This window comes from Lolium perenne, chromosome 5 (assembly GCF_019359855.2).
Source record: "Lolium perenne isolate Kyuss_39 chromosome 5, Kyuss_2.0, whole genome shotgun sequence".
Lineage (NCBI taxonomy): Eukaryota > Viridiplantae > Streptophyta > Magnoliopsida > Poales > Poaceae > Lolium > Lolium perenne.
In genome coordinates, this window is record NC_067248.2 from 54,701,864 (window position 1) to 54,720,327 (window position 18,464).

The 18,464-nt window shown below is 43.7% G+C and overlaps 2 protein-coding genes across 4 annotated transcripts; both read left to right on the top strand.

The window, feature by feature from the left end:
* The first annotated feature begins 451 nt into the window (after nucleotides 1-451).
* LOC127319508 (anthocyanidin reductase ((2S)-flavan-3-ol-forming)) lies at nucleotides 452-2,555 on the top strand. The gene is made up of 6 exons (XM_051349483.2): nucleotides 452-730; nucleotides 935-1,101; nucleotides 1,205-1,408; nucleotides 1,479-1,638; nucleotides 1,867-2,083; nucleotides 2,182-2,555. The coding sequence occupies exons 1-6, from the start codon at nucleotides 610-612 to the stop codon at nucleotides 2,327-2,329; spliced, it is 1,017 nt and encodes a 338-aa protein (XP_051205443.1). The 5' UTR covers nucleotides 452-609; the 3' UTR covers nucleotides 2,330-2,555.
* A 3,369-nt stretch (nucleotides 2,556-5,924) lies between these two features.
* Nucleotides 5,925-15,111, top strand: LOC127319506 (3beta-hydroxysteroid-dehydrogenase/decarboxylase). Of its 3 annotated transcripts, XM_051349481.2 has the most exons (9): nucleotides 5,926-6,208; nucleotides 7,064-7,153; nucleotides 7,286-7,419; nucleotides 10,097-10,255; nucleotides 13,628-13,750; nucleotides 13,821-13,900; nucleotides 14,316-14,526; nucleotides 14,622-14,704; nucleotides 14,785-15,111. In XM_051349481.2, the coding sequence occupies exons 1-8, from the start codon at nucleotides 5,977-5,979 to the stop codon at nucleotides 14,667-14,669; spliced, it is 1,077 nt and encodes a 358-aa protein (XP_051205441.1). In that variant the 5' UTR covers nucleotides 5,926-5,976; the 3' UTR covers nucleotides 14,670-14,704; nucleotides 14,785-15,111. The 3 variants fall into 3 exon arrangements, 2 of the variants coding, with proteins under 2 accessions (XP_071675981.1, XP_051205441.1); XM_071819880.1 differs by lacking the exon at nucleotides 10,097-10,255 and having other exon boundaries at nucleotides 5,925-6,208; XR_007862539.2 differs by lacking the exon at nucleotides 14,316-14,526.
* Nucleotides 15,112-18,464: the final 3,353 nt, after the last annotated feature.

The window sequence follows — 18,464 nt, forward strand, 5'->3', positions numbered from 1 at the left end:
GAGTCAGGAATGAAGTATAATGGGGACAATCTTAGTACGAGGGAGGCAGAACTAGCTAAAATCACACAAATAAGAAGCTGACATGGCTTGGTCCAAATGAATCGGGACTGTAGGCCCATTTTCTACTAGTGAGATGAGGCGGACCTGTTTTTAATACGTCTAATTGTTTTTTTTTGTACATATCAGTACCACTCCCTCCGTCCAAAAATAGGCGTCTCAACTTTTTTTAGATACGGATATATCTCTAACTAAAATGCATCTGGATACATTCATATTTAGACAAAAGTGAGACACCTAGTTTTAGACGGAGGGAGTATTTTTTTCCTTGGCGTGTGCACGTGGTATTAGTTAAAATAATTTTGCGATCCATGTCATTTGATATATGGATGTTTTACTTTAATGTGCACGAACATGGCGAATTCGATACCCATGACATTGTCGCGGCCGATGCCAAGTATTGATCGTCCGTTCAATATATTTGGGGTGAATTTATACTGCGGTTCCTCGAAACAACAACAACCTGCCCCAAAAAACCTCTCCCCACATCAATCCAGGTGATTGAGCGGACCATCGTTCTCCTTACAGCAGAAGCTCATAACACAGCAGAAGATGTCGGCTGGTGGAAGGAAGACGGCATGCGTCACCGGAGGGAACGGTTACATCGCTTCAGCACTCATCAAGATGCTGCTTCACAAGGGGTACTCTGTCAAGACGACAGTTAGAGACCCAGGTTTGTATATTCCATGCATGTGATCTTCCATTTCATGAAAAATTGATACTCCTACCTTTTCGAAATCCAGCAAGAAGAGGTTGTCTAGCTAAATCTTGTCTGAAGAACGAACCCGAAGCTAATCTAGTTCTTGAGATAAATTTCGATGATGGAAAAATATGAGAGTTCTGTTTCGCCTATGAATGATGTATCCTTTGTACCCAGATGACATGGAGAAGAACTCACACCTCATCGACTTGCAAAGCCTCGGTCCCTTGGAGATTTTCCGTGCCGAATTGGACATCGATGGCAGCTTCGACGAAGCAGTTGCCGGCTGCCACTACGCCTTCCTCGTTGCTGCTCCAATGAACCTAAACCCAGAGAATCCGGAGGTAAACGAAGGTCGATACAACCAAAACAATCCTTGTCTGTTCGTGATGACCCATGACACAGCACATCCACATACTCTTATTTTTCTTGGTTTGGCCATGGCAGAAAGATGTGGTGGAGCCAGCGGTGCGGGGAACGCTAAACGTGATGAAGTCATGCGTGAGAGCCGGCAGCGTGAAGCGCGTGATCCTGACATCGTCGATAGCCGCCGTCTCCAGCAGGCCGCTGCAAGGCGACGGGCATGTGCTGGACGAAGAGTCTTGGTCCGATGTCGAGTTCCTCAGAGCCTTCGTCAAATCCGGTGCTTGGGTGCGTCCTTCCTTGTACATGCTCTGCTGATGGATGGGTTGAAATGATGAAGCTGGCTGTCGTGCTGCAGGCATACCCGGTGTCGAAGGTGCTGCTGGAGAAGGAAGCTTGCAGGTTCGCCCTGGAGAACGGCATCAGCTTGGTCACCCTCTGTCCCGTCGTCACCGTCGGCGCTGCGCCGACCCCCAAGGTCCAGACGAGCATCCCCATTATCCTCTCCTTGCTATCCGGTGAGTTCTTTGTTTCTCATTCACCCAGAGTTATTTCAGTGCCACTAATTGCCTAACTCCAGGTTGTGATGTTTAACTTTATAAATTAGTAACCCTTATTCCCATGTCTTCCAGCTTCTTTATCCCCAACTTTGATTTCACCCCTTGTATTTTCTTCTCCTGATGGTTGGTCAAATAATAAAAACGTGGTTTTTTCTTTGCCTAACCCTCTGAACATCAACCACTTAGGAGATGAGGCCATGATCGAAACCATGAAACAGATTGAGATGGCCACCGGCTCGATCCCGATGGTTCACGTTGACGACCTCTGCCGTGCCGAAATATTCGTCGCCGAGGAGGAGTCCGCGCGTGGACGGTACATCTGTTGCAGCCTTAACACAACCGCCAAAGAGATCGCCCGTTTCCTGGCAGTTACCTACCCACAGTATAACGTGAACATTGACCGGTAGGAACTTCGCCACCATCACCAGTTCGTGCTGTACTAATTAATTAATGAGCGTTCCTGTACTGACGGCTAACTGATTATTGCTTGTTGCTTCGCAGCGTCGCTGATCTGGGGGACAGGCCGAGGATCTGCGTTTCATCGGCGAAGCTCATCGGGGAAGGATTCGAGTACAGGTACAAGACCCTGGAGCAGATATACGACGACGTTGTCGACTACGCTAAGGCCACTGGGATCCTGCCGGCCTGACGGAAAGGAATATGTATGCCGTAGAGGCAATCAAAAACAGATCAATATGTTTTTTGTTGGTTTGGATTGCTCATCAAGCATTTCGCTCGATGATCAATATGTTGTCAAAATATTATGTATGGAACTAGCGTGATTAACTGCCTTGCTACACTTCTAAATTGTTTGTAACCTAGTGTAAAAGAATAAATTATATTATGCAAAAATAATAAAACATAATAAGGAATAATTTTGAGTCCCTTGCACTCTTAGCTAGGATGTGATTGGTTTGTGGTCTTGAAAAGGTGTCTGTGTGTGATCTTTTTTTTTTCTTTTTTGCGAAACACGACGTAAACGCTCACATATACATACATACCCTCGTGGTTGTGTCTACTCTGTAAGGCCAAGTCTAGGCTACGAATGGTTTCTATCTCATTATAATGATCATCAAAAGCACCGTCTCTAGGATGGAACAATACACGAGCATCATCATCGTCCGATCAGTAGGTCTTAAGAGTTCGCTCTAGATAAAATCTGAAGTCTTACAAAATCATTACCAGGTACAACAAATAAAGATTAGATTTAGGTTTTCACCCTGATATTCAATGGTCGGTATAGGATGAGCACCACCAAAATTGTTTGATTTCCATATAGTCCTTGTCTGATTACCAAAATAAGAAACCAGAGGTCTTCCGTATTAAATCCCCTCTTTCCTACCGCTCCTCGCTATGCACTCCACACGTAGCGGAAATATCTCTCTCCCAGCCAGATCATCCTCCATGGAATTTTCTTGGCTCCACTCTATTGTCATCCTGTACCTTAGAATTGCCTTTGACATTGCCGAGATGAGCCACGGGAAATGAATTGAGAGCCAGAAAGCCCTACCGCCAACCCGCCGCCAACCTTTGCCTGGCAGCGTCATTCGTAAGCACTGAGAGAAGTAGAAGGGGAGGAAGCCGGCGCTGGCGATGATGTTGGGCTACGTTTGTGTCGCCTCGGAGGCGACATGGGAGTAAAAATGTTGTATATAATTGAGCTTTTTTATTCTGGGGAAATCTAAAGTATGAGCGTGCCCAATTGCTATGTGGATTTTCGTACGGGCCCTTGAAATTTTGGGTTTTTTTCTCTTATTTTGGAAACAAAATTAACCCGCTGTAGTCCGTTATCGGTTTTTTTTCTCGGTAAAAAGTTTTACCGGAGGACACCGGAAAATACGGTTACCATGAAATCTCGGAAATCTTGGGTTTTTCTCGCACGAGATTTTTCAAACAAATTTTGAATTCAATTTTTTTGGCGTCAAACAAATAAATTTCTAGCAAAAACTTACCGTGCTTCGCATGCGATGCAGCGGTTGTACCTTTCCTTCCACTAGCAATAGGTTGTGATTTCGGATTACAGCGATGCCTAGTTGTCAAATATGTGCGCAAAACTCGGTTAACTAGATAAAAAAGATAACATTGCGCGTTTGTTAGTACTAGATGGATCTCACGTCCTGACGAACCTCAGACAACACCAAACCACCACGCCACATTTAGTTTTACGAATATTGTACCATACGTTTCCTATTTCACTTAATATAGTAAGGTATATTCGAATGAATCCGAATTTTTTGGCCGGATTCATTGTTCTCGTGAAAAGATCTGTTTATACTCCATCCGATACATATCTATACCTAATAATAAAGGAGCTAAGGTTTCTGCCAAAAAGTTTCGTCAACGCTTTTTTTTAGACCATTTTGCCCTCCCACTAAATGGCATAATACGGTCAAATACCACCGTACCGGTTCATTTGTTTCCCCCGTCCCGAACAAGACACGCGCGGAATTTGCGGTAGGATCCGGTATGTACAAAATCGGTCTGGGCCATGTGACTGCGGACCTGGTTCGCATCAATGGGCCGAAGACACACACGGGATTTACAGTAAATTCATGCGAACCAGCTGAGACAATCGCTATCCCTAATTTAGTCCCACCTTGTTTATTCAAAGTAAATCCTGCCGGTTTATATACGCTGCAAATCAGCAGAATATCACCAAGCAGCCTTGGTAAGCAATAAGTATTGATTGGTATAAGATAAGATCTGATGATCTTGAAGGAATTGACTTTCGGTTGCCTGCCTCTCTCAGTATGTGGTATTGTGAGCTAATTAAACACGAAATAGGAAATTGCCTCTTTGTGTGGATGCGGCAAAAGCAAGACAGAAGGTTGAGGACCAGACCAGAGTGATGATGGCGTGGGGAATGCTCTGCTAAATCGATCCCACAAGACCCGTGAGTGTTGTTCAAGTGTGCAACACCGAGTGAGAGGAAAGCCATGAGCGAGACCACGGGGGGTAATGCTCTGCTAAATCGATCCCACAAGACCCGTGAGAGTTGTTCAAGTGTGCAACACCGAGTGAGAAAGTGGCGGCGCTCATAGAGGAAAAATCTTGCTACAGGAGGATCTCCGATCTCACATGCCAGTTCCATTTCCCTAGCGCAAGGGTATCATGCAAATGTCGACTTTGACCTTGGGCCCGATTAGGCCGCTTTGTCTGGGAGTAGCCGGGGCTTTTCCTTCAGTTTTTTTTCAATGATTTATAGTAAAACAAAGGGGGTTTGAGGAAAACGAAAAGGCAAGTATTTTCATTTTTTTTTTTGCAAAACTTCGTGATAGATTTTTTTCGCAACATACAAAGCAACATTATTATTTTAACGACATAAACATAAAACTTCTTTGCATCAGCTCTCAACTATCGTGCCCTGCCGGATGCACCGCCGTCTAATGCAACTATTCTTGGGGATCCCCAGGTCTGCCTGGTGGAGCGACGATGAATTAGATCAGTGCATGTCGCGGTGCTCTAGGTTTGGTGTTTCGGTCGTTGTGGATGGAGACCAGCGAGGTGTGGTCGAGCTGAGTATATGGTTGGAACGAAGCGTAGCCTGGTGGATGGGAGGAGTAGGTGGCTAGGACGGCGCCGGTGCTGGTAATTTGTACGGGAGGAGCAGGGTACAGGCGACGCCAATGGCTGCTCCGTAGCGAAGCACGGGCTTTGTCCTAGTTATGCTAATATAAATATATCTACACATAGATACACAATATTACCCGCAAAAAAAACCGCAAAAAAAAAGAGATACACAATATTAGCCTCAAATAATACGGATAGGAGGAAGTATCAATTAGTTAGGTTAGCCCACAGGCGCCGATGCCGCTAGGGCCGGAGGAGGCCATTCGACGGCGGCCGGAGGAGGCCATGCTTATTTTGGCACGTTTTCTCCTTTCCAGTCTAGTCCTCCTCCTCATCCAATCAGTCGTGATCCAATCTGGCCAACCTCAGTCTTCACAGCGGTGTCGATGCCAAAGCCAGTGCTGTCCTGGCTCGACATGAGGCGTCGAGCTGCTGTGCAGCCTGCCTCAGCCGCAAGCAGTGCCAACTTCCTCCATGACGGCGGTTGTCTCTGGCAAATCCTGGACGCCTGAAACTGCACAAGATGGAGGTGTATTTGGAGAAGAAGGTTGGATCAGGTTCTTTGAGATTTGTGTTGACACATGGCACCTTCTTATGGCTTTAATTTGATAAGGAAGAAAGAACAGTTCCTGTAAAAAAAAAGATGCGTCGACCAGCCTATATAAATGAAGGGAGCAAAGGACATGCGAGGTAGCACATACAACGCGCACTTACGACTAGCTAGAAATGTCAACCGAGTCCAAGTGGTGTGCGGTCACCGGCGGGCGGGGATTCATGGCGAGGCATCTGGTGGCAGCGCTGCTCCGTTCAGGCGAGTGGTGCGTGCGCATCACGGACCTCGCCCCTGAAGCCACCCTCGACAACGCAGAGAAGGAGGGGCTCCTCGGCGCCGCCCTCCGCGATGGCCGTGCAGTCTACGCCTCAACGGACGTCTGCGACCTAGCGCAGCTGACCAAAGGTAGCTTGTTCATGTCGATCATTCAATCTCGTGCTAAACTTAGTGGCCAAATCTAGTAACGAAAACTAAGGTTTGACCAAAATTTCAAGTTGTATGTTATGTCAACCTAAGATTTTGTTTATCACTCATTCCTCCCCTGCATGAATCGGAGTGTCACCTATCTAAACGATTATTATGAAGCAACTAATTATGGTCCAAGCCCGACCCAATAATAGAGCGACATGGATCTAAATCTGGAGATAAGAACTTAGATACCATAAACCTAGAACAAGAGTGCATTAACTGAATTAGCTGCCCAAAACTAAAAACAAGAGTTAACCTGCTAATCCTTAAAAAAATGATTAACCTATAAAGCCTTGTTTGGTACTAGATTTTTCATGGGGATTAATATCCCCACCAAAATTCAAATCTTCACTTGTTTCTAAAAATATGTTTGGTTCTAGATTACTAATCTATTTTAATCCTCATTTTTCTCTAATTTTCCCAAACCCAAGTTTACTTCTCCTAATAACCAATGTATAACCCCTATCTAATAAATTGGAAATTGAGATTTTATAGCTATTTGAGGATTGGGTGAAGCTAAGAGTTTCACCAAATCTTTGCGAGATTATCGCAATTATCCGCATAAAAACTCCAGTACTACCAAACAAGGCCTGACAAAGGTTCAATGTTCGACCATAGTTTATCAAACTACTCGTATTCTTTAATAAACATATGAACTAGTCCAAAGTAAGAATACTATGAACAAAAGGTCGCTGACGTCTTGTGAAAGTCATCTTCCTCCCAGTATGACCGTTCAGTTTTTGACTCCATAGTCCATACCCAGATATAATCATGATATTTTCTGCAGCGCAGATTTTGAAGGAGTGGATGTTGTTTTCCACACTGCTGCTGCAGATCCTTCAACGAACAACATCCAACTTCATTATAAAGTGAACCTCGAAGGTTAGTAAGATTATTTTCTTGAATCGTAATTTGGATGTATATACTCATGTAAAAATATATATGTCATGCATGAAACTACAGATCACTAATTAAGAAACAATTTTCCTCTGTTTTCTCCGTTTCTTAAAACAGGGACAAGGAATGTCATCGATGCTTGTAAGGCATGCAAGGTTAAGAAGCTCATATACACTAGTTCGTGTGGTGTGGTATTCGATGGCGTTCATGGCCTCTTCGACGTAGATGAATCAGTACCATATCCAGAAAAGGTTACCTTTCTGAATAGAATGCACTAGTACTCTTTAGGATCCCAGCTTTTTTTAAACAGAAGGCTCGATGAGCCCGACTTTGAATTAACAAAGCCATCAACCGGCCAGGCGTACAACGATACAACGAACAACCAAAGGAAAGAAAAAGAAACAAAACTGGGGTTGCCAGCTAACGATACAAGCCCAAGCGATGCAAAGCTATAGCCTAAACTAAGATACATGGACGCCCGAGACTACAGCTAAACATCGGCAGCTCGGCTGGAACTTCAAGCAACGAGCCGCCACTCCGTGGAGCCGCACCAGACTGGATTGGCGCAAGGCCGACATGCAGAGGACCACCCACACCGAGGGAGCTGGCTAACGGCGCAAGTGAGCATACGAGCCTCCAGAGTTCAAAGGGGGAAAGAACTTCACGACAACGCCTCCAGGAAGGGGAACGGCGCTCACGAGCGTCGCCGTTGTCGGCACAGGGGAGCCGTGCAATGCTTTCGCGGAAGTCTTAACCCCACCCCAAGGAAAGCCAAAGGCTTTGCACCTGCCATCAGGATAGCCACCGGCTGTTTAGAACCACCGTTGTCCCCCGGTGCCACGACACACTCTCCGACAGCCACCCTAGGCACGAGAGAGGCCGCGCAAACCGGAGGAACACCGTCTATATGAAGCCAGTGACAGCAAGACGCAGGGCATCGACTAGAGGTATTCCGAGGAGGACCTCGGAGAGAACGCATGTCAGCAAGGTCGAAGACAGTGCCCCAGGGGAGGCAACCAGAGGCAGGACGTGTGTCATGGCCACCCTCCAACAAGGTGAACGACATCCAAAGACGTCGCCGTGGCCGGCAATGGCCGTAGCCTTGCGGTGCTTTCGCGGACACACCGTCGCGCACGCTAGCGTCCCTGCCGGCCAAACCTCGCGGGCCAACCAGTCCTTCAGGCGCAACTCCGGGACGCGTCGTCCCCACGAGCGTCACAACTGGCCGGGGGAATCAAGCAACTTGTGGCGACGAGACTTGCCGCCACTCCGATGAGGCGCCACCCACACAGCCATCGAACCCGGATTCTGTCAAGCGGAGCAAACCCGAGAGAATCGTGCAAGCTGTCCCTGCCCCTGCCAAAGGACAACTGCAAGTCCCTGCCCCTGCCAAAGGACAACTGCAGCTAGACAGGGCTTCGGACCGCGCCGGTCGCCGAGGTAGCCCAGCGCCGGCCACCAGCACAGCTAGCCAGGGAGGAGGCCACACCCAGCAGCTCCAGCCGCACCTGGCCCTCCAACCCGCGAAGGCCCAGATGGGGCCCAGACCTAGGCCCGCCGGCCCAGATCTGGGCCCGCCGCCGCCACCCCTGGCCACGGCCGCCCCGGCGTCGAAGGCGCGCCAGCACCGGTGTCTGGGCCGCCGTGCTGCGCCGCCACCACGCCAGGATCCGGAGGCACACCCCGCGCCGGCCGGAGGAGGAGGGGCGCCGACGCCGTTGCAGGCCGCCCCGCGAGGCCTGCTGCAGCTCGCGCAGAGAAGAGCCACCGCCGCCGGCACCGCGCGGGCTTTGCCCGGCGGCTCGCGCCGGCGGCGGCAGCGGGGAGGGGCGGGGGGGGAGGGCTGAGGCGGGGAGGAGGAGGGGTCGCCCCTGTCGCCGCGGGGGCGACGCGGAGCGACTACGGGGGAGCGCCTATCGGGCCGTAGTGGTCAGCTTTAGGATCCCAGCTGAATGCAAAATTCGTCTATTGCATCGCAGTATGCATAAAAAACATAACATACATTTCTATGATTCCGTAAAGGATATACAAAACATTACATCAATTGAACTATTGGCAAGTGGAACCCATCTGCTAGTGGTATTTTGAAAGGATCAAATAAATAGTTGATCAAATGACCAAGTAACTGAAACTGCAATAAAATAGACCATCACCCAATGAAAACGGGGAAAAACAATGTTCAAGTGGTTGTTTGTACGACACATAGAGTAGGATATGGTGGAAGCTGTAAATATTCTGGGTTTAACCTAGATTTCTGCCCAGAAAGAGAATGGCTGGGCATACAATTAAAAAGGAAACCTATTTTGAAGATTTTGTGTGAAGTGTGAAGCTTAGACAATGTATATCATACCTGGTTTTGCTATTACATACTGTCACGGGAATAATTAATGGAGTCTGTCAAACAAAATCGACCGCTTAGACAAGTCTTTCTCTGAGCTGGCTTGCCTTGCGTTGTTCCATGACCCTGTTCCAAGAGAACCGATTCGCATTGCTCATTTCTGATTCAGGGCGCGCAAAACAGCCTCGAGTGTCCCGTTTTGGAAAGTTTGCACTGCAGTATTGATTCCATTTTTTTAGTAAAAGTATACCCTCATAGAAAATTCTGAATATATCTAGCTTCATAGTATATGCATAATTTATGATCTTTTATGATGGCAACAAAAGTTTGATGAAAAGTAGCAAAAAATAAATCTCTACAATGTACCTTCTACGTGGTTATTTTATCGTACCATTCTCAATTCTTCTTTTTATTCAAATACTCTCTCCGTCTAATGAAGGTTCTCCCAGATTTTTAGATGTATCTAGATGCTATTTAGTGTCTAAATACATCTAAATTTTAATAAATCTCTGGCAACCTTCGTGAGACCGAGGAGGCCAAGAATAGGTTTGTACCTTTCTAACTACATATTTTCCTACTCCCGTGTTCAGTTTCCTGATGCATATACAAGAACAAAAGCAGAAGCAGAGAGGCTAGTGATGAAGGCAAACGACAAGGATGAGCTTCTAACATGTTGCATACGTCCTGGTACTATTTTTGGTCCTGGTGACACGGTAGTACCAGCTTTAGTTTCTTGTGGAGGAACGATGGTGAGTACTTAGTCAATTATATTGCAAAACTTAACTTGATTGTAACTATATACTTTTTATAAAAGTTATTTTTAAAAAATCACTTTATTACATAAAATGTTTAAGTATTACATTTAGCCTCTGCATAACAGGGATGCACATAGTAACACACACACACACATCATAGGAAGCAATTATAAAGGTTGATCACAGTTAGTACTTTCGCTCGTGAATAAATATAACATAATTGCCCCAATCTATATTGTTAGGTTTAGTCACACATCGATTGTGAAAGAAGACCGAGAGCAGTTTATGAGGCTAAAGGGGATCCCCTAATAGGCTAGTTTTTTTTGGAGAACAGGACACAGAGCCTGATTTAAGTCTCTTCGGTCTCCGGTTGGGCTAGCTGGGTAGGTCGAGAGTCGAGACAGTCACCTAGCATACCCAACAACAATAACATATATAATAAACCCTCACTATAAATTTTCTGCAGCAATAAGTGAAAAATAATAAAATATGACACCATGCAAATAATATTCTCCTCAAGTCTACTAGAACTATCATTAACCAACCAAACCAAATAAGTCTCTCTCTCTCTCTCTCTCTCTCTCTCTCTCTCTCTCTCTCTCTGTCTCTCTTATATCCAAAACTGTTATCAAAGTTTATTTGCACGTATTGTCGAAGTCACTATTTGAAGGGGGATATAAAACGGTTGTAGAAGAACATAACTACTTATAGCTCTACCAGATTCAGCGATAGTTACACATAACCTTGTTATTTTCGTAACATGTGCATTTTATTTTGTTGAACTAGTTTCGGAAGTGTGAAAAATTTATTCTGAAAAGTTACAAAATGAATGTGCCGAGAGTACATCAAGTGAATAAACATGTATGATTACTTTTTCTATGGACAACTTATATCGGGACAGAAGCGTTGGATGCGGCCTGACCCACACGTGTGCCTAGAGATTTAACTATGGCACACCACCATGTAGGGCCGAGAGGTTTAAGAAAAAGTTGTGTAAGATAGAGGACAAAGACACAAAGCCCTCTGACATGTGACCTCTCCGTGGAGACTAGCGTTGTGAACTGGCACACCACCATGTAGGGCCGAGAGGTTTAAGAAAAAGCTGTGTAAGATAGAGGACAAAGACACAAAGCCCTCTGACATGCGACCTCTCCGTGGAGACTAGCGTTGTGAACTGGCTGCACGCCATGTCAGGGCATCCCATGTGACCGAATGGCGATGGATCACGTGCGACATGAGGATCTTAAAGCCAGCCTAGCGCGGCGAACCCCCCCCCCCCCCCCCCCACATCTGGAGCTAACTTTTGCACGAAGACAGTCCCCACGTGGCATCGTGAGGTGGCCTTGTGTGGGGTGCTAGTTCATCTCATTAACAAAATCATTACTTTAAGACCTAGGGGTGGTAGGAAGGGTTGAACGACGAAGTGCTTCAGTCATTCGCCCGAAACAGTGTGTGGGGGTGGGGGATGGCCCGGCATATAATCACATAGGGTCTGCTTATAAACGTAGGGCGGGTGTGCGATACTTAAATATATTGGGCACTTGTCCTCTGAATAGAAAACACCATTTCTCCCCCTGATGACCTTATCACTGTTGAATTGATTCAACCATTCTCCTGCAATGTGGGTCCTTGCCATCCTTTCTCCATTTTAATGTTATATATGTTTACAGGCACCTATAAAGGGCAAACTCTCTTCTGCTAATCTTGAACAAGAACATTGCTTTGCATGGAACAAAATGAGAACCAAAAAAATACATTAATAAATGGTAAAAATAGAGAAAGAAAACTAAAAAAGTTTACAAGTATGTGAAAAACATAGTTTTTACCACTGAATTTTTCAACCATTCTAAGAGATCGACACTAAGTGACATACCCGCCGAAAAGCTGGATTCACAGTTAGTCATGCATACCTAGCAAGCCATATCATGTTATGCAAAGAGCGTTGAATGTCTAAAGATTCTTCAACACTTTAAAACATTCATCTAACCAACTTATCTATACAGTTTATCACTTTATCTACCAAATTCATATGACTATTATCTACCAGTTGATCAAATTCGTCTACAAATTCTTCTAGCAATTCATCTACCAATTAATGTAACAATTCATCCAAAAAGTTGACCATGTTGGTGGCGCCATCTCGCCGCCGCCGTGATGGCTACACAGAGCTGCAGGACACCGAACGGAGCGTGAACGTGGTAGTGGCTGCACGGGGAGGAAGATACAAATACACATATTTTAAGCGGCACTGAGCAGGCTCCGGTGGGCGGCGACAAGGGGCGGCATCTAGCGGAGGTGGCGATGAGAGACAAAAAGATCGCATTGGACTAGAATGGGTGGAAGCGCGCAGCACTAGAGGATTCAGTGACTAGGGCGAAGGCGCGGGTCCGTTTAATATGGATAGGGTTAGTGGCCCTTGTGTTGTGTTCGTTATAATACACACCACTAGTCAGATAGGCTAAATCAGAGCACTTTACCAACAATCTAGTGGTGTGTTACATCAAGGCCACACCACTGGTAATGGCTTATTGGTGGTGTGTTACATCCAAAGCCACACGGCTGGTAGTGGATTATTTGTGGCACATCATGTTTCAACACACCACAAGTATTACCAGTGGCATGACACTATGATGGCACACAACAATTATTTCATCGCCTGCAAGCAATTTTCAATTAGTCTTACAACATGGAGATGAAGTTCTAGGGCAGATTAACGACTTACTAAGGAGGATCATGAACTATAAAAAGGACACTAGGAATCTTTCCAAGGATTCAAGTTTTTATGAGGATCACAAATCAAGACCTAGATTCTAAATCCATTACAAGTCATATGCTAACTACCATAAAACATGTCGTGCTTGGACAATAAAAACACATTCCTAGCCATTATACCACGCATCAAACCATCGTGGTACCAATGATCGTGGTGTCAAGATTGGCCCCTTCACTGGAGAATTATATCTTATAAACCTCTTGGTGAAAAGATGAGAAACTAACTAGGATATTTTTGTGACGCATACTAAATCTACGGTGATGCTTGGACGAGGAATCATTGGAAAATATTCAACACAGTGACCCAAGATACTCAACATTTTCTCATTCTGACGACTTGAATAGGGATGTGGGGATGTTCTCTTGATTTCATGGCCTTATGGTACGATGGATCCATTTCAAGATTTAGACTTAAATGTTAAGCTACCTACTTTATCTACAAGATCTTATATGTAATCATAAGATCTGTCGTAACTCTAACTCTATCACTGAAAGTATGCACAAACATAGATGGTCCAGCAAGGCCTATTTATACCTCAATTACTCAACATTATTATATTGGTCCACATAACATTATTGTACATGTTGTTGCAGATAATAATTGGCGATGGGAAGAATTATGATGACTTTGTGTATGTTGAGAATGTTGTCCATGGACATATATGTGCCGAGAAAACTCTTTCAACCGAAGTGGGAGCAACTAAGAGTGGAGGCAAAGTATGTATTTACTAACATGAATATATTCGTTCTCCTTTATTATTTCTCCTAACACTACTAATTTTTTTAGGCCTACTTCATAACTAATATGGAACCAATGAATATGTGGGACTTTTTATATTCCATTCTAGAAGAACTGGGATACAAAAGGTGCTCATTCCTTTCTCTCTAATTGATATAAAATAAGTACCTTTCTTGGTTTCTTATTTCCTTATTAATGAAAGGGCTAACAAAATTATATAATTTAGTACATGCATGTACTATCTTGTCCCTCCATAGTTTCCTAAAAATATATTCTCGGTAATTCGAAAGACACTAATATTGCATGTGTACATAAAGTATACCATTTTCTTAAACAATTGTAGAAAATTATAATGTATTTATTTAATTTTGTACTTGCATATGTCATGTAGATATGTACAAGAGATAATATTGTTTTATTAGTAAGACACATTTTAATAATTCGATTAGCGTAGCTTCCTACAACTAAGGAGTACTTTGATCTCTTATTATAAAGCAGGTAAATTGCAAACTATATATAGCTGACTTGTTTTGTTTTTTGCAGCATATCTAAAATAAGGATACCTTCATATATTCTAATACCAATAACCCATGTGTTAGAGTGGATCTCAGATAAACTTAACAAACTCTATGGAATGCGTCAATCTAATCACATGCTTACATCCTCAAGGATAAAGTATGTAACACTAAATAGAACATTCAATTGCAACAAAGCAACTGAAGAACTTGGTTACATGCCGATTATATCTCTCAAGGTTGTTACTTATGACAATTTATGTGAATTTATTCTCTTGGTATCTTAAATCTTGTTTGAATATGCTAACTCATTTTTTACGGATTAAAATACCAGGAAGGCGTAGAGATAACTACTAAATTTTATGGTCACTCGAGAGCATGAGATATATTCGCGAGGATATCCAAAGCAAAAAAAAAGGTAAACTGATATAATCAAGATCCACCCCGTTAACCTTATAAACAATGGAGCATAATATGGTTTTCCACCTCTTTTTCACAGCTAGCACCAACCGCGGGGACTCGCATCATCAGATCGGGATCTACAAAAACAATGTCTACATTGACATCTATTTCAATCCTATTAAAGAGCGTGGAAATATGATATGTTGAACAAACAACTTATGGGCAACACAAGATCATGATTGAGTTCCGCTGGTTTATCTAGTAAAAAAAATAAAACCATTTGTTCAAATCAGGTCTCAAATGGAGATTTCAATAATTTGTACAATATTGTCCTTCAAATGGGTTTCTACACCCGCAAAGTAAAAGTTATGTTTTGATCTTGGACATCGTTCCCTTATCTGAATGAACTTTAGACATGTTTCCATGCGTTTGGAAAATTACTACAGTGAAAAAGGCTGGCGAATACATCACAATTCCTCGGAATCGTTCCATCTCATTAGAACTGTAGAGCACTACCAGATGTCCAAATTTGTATAAGAATGTCATGATAATCAACCAATCCCACTATGCCTCTTATCGAATTTAGGTTCTGCGTTTATGTCCCATAGGTAGATTTTGTCCTTTGCATTAAAATAACCACCACATCTATGTTCTCATTTTTCTTCCTTTCTTCTAGAAATTTAATTCTTACATCTGGGATTTTTCTTTTTCAGATTGGTTTAGCGTTCATTTGATTTTCTTGCTAATACAATTTATTTCTTGCGTTCTTATATATAGCATCCTTGTTTGTGCATCTTGTTTGTCTATTAATAATATGGAAATTTACCTCTTTGATGTTGCTTATATTTTTCTAGTTCAATTCCTATCAGTTTTAAACATCTTGTTGATTTGGATCTTGACTATTCAAGGCTCTTCACTGCCTGGTTTTCTCCCTTTTTCAACTTCTTCCTGAGTACGCATTTAGTTTGTATTTGTCGTACTTTCTACATGTCTTTAATTTCGTCTTCAAATCCATTAATTTATTCACTTTGGTTTTATATTGTTTCAATTTTCTCTCATATTGTTTCCTCTGTGTTCGTATTAAATTGAATAGCTTAGCTCCCACGCGTTGCTGCAGAATTTTTTCCGAACTTTTGTATAATCATATTTGAGGGATACTAACGATATTTTTAAGGCTAAGAAAAGCATACGAGGTGAAAAAATAGAGTAGGGGCATGTTTACACTGTATATTTGTTTCATGTTTGGATTGATGTCCTTCAAATTACTTTCACCTACATGCGGGAAAGCCTATATAGTATTACGGTTTACTATAGGAATCAGTAGTCTCATGTTGTACAGTCCATGAGGCGGACCATTGAGTGGTGTGGTCGCAATACATATCGCAAATAATAGAACACCAATGTGATAATGAACCATTCAATGTGTTATGGTATGACATTGGGCAACAAACTTCCTTTCAATACATGTGTCTAGGTAAACCACTTTGAATTTCTTGCATGCTACATCGTGAATGCAACAAAAGGGACCAGAAACGACATGATAATATTTCACCAGTTAATCAGTATAGACATGTTGGTTAGACTAAGATGCTGAATAGATATGTTGTGGCCTGATGTCTACTCACGCTTCTTTTCCTGATGACTACATACTTTGTCCTGCCTACATGGGTCCCAGATGCCATTCCCATCGGGCCCACATGGAGATGTGTCAATTCTGGACACGTGGCCCCGCATGTCAGAACCTATTAACGAGATGCCACAGTGCCAGTTCCATTTTTCTGCTGTTTTTGTATTTCAGAAAAGTTGTAGAGGAAATATTCTTGGAATTGTACGAAACACCCGAAGTTAATATTTTACTGAAACGAAGATGAAGTCCATAGGGGGGGTTGAAGAGGCGTAGCAGGGCGGCCAGACCTACCCTAGGCGGGGCCTGGACCTGGCCCGCTGATGTCTACTCACGCTTCTTTTCCTGTAGACAGTGTTGGGCCTCCAAGAGCAGAGGTTTGTAGAACAGCAGCAAGTTTTCCCTTAAGTGGATCACCCAAGGTTTATCGAACTCAGGGAGGAAGAGGTCAAAGATATCCCTCTCAAGCAACCCTGCAATCACGATACAAGAAGTCTCTTGTGTCCCCAACACACCTAATACACTTGTCAGATGTATAGGTGCACTAGTTCGGCGAAGAGATAGTGAAATACAAGTAGTATGGATGTATATGAGTGGTAATAGCAATCTGAATAAAATATGGCAGCGAGTAAACATGCAACAGAACAGTAAGTAAGCGGTGTTTGCAGTATTGGAAACAAGGCCTAGGGATCATACTTTCACTAGTGGACACTCTTAACATTAATCGCATAATAAATAGCTTCTTCTCATATGTGCTACATACACTCTTTTGTTGGATGACAAACACCATTCGTTGTGTAGGGCTACAAGAGCTCCCTCAAGCCGGAGTTAACAAGCGCCACAACATTCGGCATTCATATTTAAGTAACCTTAGAGCATAATAGATCTTTGCAAAATAAACCGAGAACTAACATAGCATACACACTGTCCACATTACACTATGAAAGGAGGAATAGATCACATCAATACTATCATAATGATAAAAACTCCATAACCTACAAGAGATCATGATCATAGCCTACGACAAGAACCACATGATGCACACACTGGCACCTTTACACCATGCAGGAGGAATAGGCTACTTTAATAACATCACATGAGTAGCACATAGACTAGTAGCGATACAAAGCTCATCATATGGATCTCAATCATGCAAAGCAATTCACGAGATCATTATATTGGAGTACAGAGAGAGAGATTAACCACATAGCTACTGATACAGCCCTTAGCCTCGAGGGAGAACTACTCCCTCCTCATCATGGGAGCAGCAGCGTTGATGGAGATGGCGGTGGTGTCGATGGAGAAGCCTTCCGGGGGCACTTCCCCGTCCCGGCGGCGTGCCGGAACAGATACTCCTGTCCCCCAGATCTTGGCTTCGCGATGGCGGCGGCTCTGGAAGGTTTCTCGTACCGTGGCTTATTCGTATCGAAGATTTAGGTCAGGGGCTTTATATAGGCGGAAGGGCAGCCTCGGAGGGGGCCTGGTGCAGCCACACCATAGGGGGGCGCGACCACCCCCCTGGCCGTGCCGCCTTGTGGGGTGGGGCCCCCTGGCACCCCTCTGGCGCCTCTCTAGCTCTCTGGAAGCTTCCGGGAAAAATAAGATCTTGGACATTGATTTCGTCCAATTCTGAGAATATTTCCTTACTAGGATTTCTGAAACCAAAAACAGCAGAAAACAGGAACTGGCACTTCGGCATCTCGTCAATAGGTTAGTTCCGGAAAATGCATCAAAACGATATAAAGTGTAAACAAAACATGTAGGTATTGTCACAAAATAAGCATGGAACATCAGAAATTATAGATACGTTTGAGACGTATCATGGCCCATGAAAACAGCCAAAATGGAAAAATAGTGAGTTTACATGATGTCCAATAATCTCGCCCACAAGGAGCCAACATAAAAGAAGATCATCCCAGGACCCAACAAAATGTGATTCTAGCCCACAACAACGGACAAAAAACTCGATTCACTTGAATTTTTTTGTGAATTTTCGATTTAGTTTACTTAGAAACCTTTTTAGATCATAATATTATGTATTTTCTGATTAAGTGCCTACCAGAATTCAGAGGATATGTAGTTAGTCGTAGGACCACATAACAGCATGCTCTAACACACAAAATCAGGGGGAAAATAAAAACATGATTCATT

Coding starts and splice junctions, on each gene's coding strand:
- LOC127319508 (XM_051349483.2), top strand. CDS start 610: ATGTCGGCTGGTGGAAGGAAGACGGCATGCGTCACCGGAGGGAACGGT. Junction 731..934: donor GACGACAGTTAGAGACCCAG/GTTTGTATATTC, acceptor CTTTGTACCCAG/ATGACATGGAGAAGAACTCA. Junction 1,409..1,478: donor TCGTCAAATCCGGTGCTTGG/GTGCGTCCTTCC, acceptor GTCGTGCTGCAG/GCATACCCGGTGTCGAAGGT.
- LOC127319506 (XM_051349481.2), top strand. CDS start 5,977: ATGTCAACCGAGTCCAAGTGGTGTGCGGTCACCGGCGGGCGGGGATTC. Junction 6,209..7,063: donor CCTAGCGCAGCTGACCAAAG/GTAGCTTGTTCA, acceptor TCTGCAGCGCAG/ATTTTGAAGGAGTGGATGTT. Junction 13,751..13,820: donor CAACTAAGAGTGGAGGCAAA/GTATGTATTTAC, acceptor TAATTTTTTTAG/GCCTACTTCATAACTAATAT.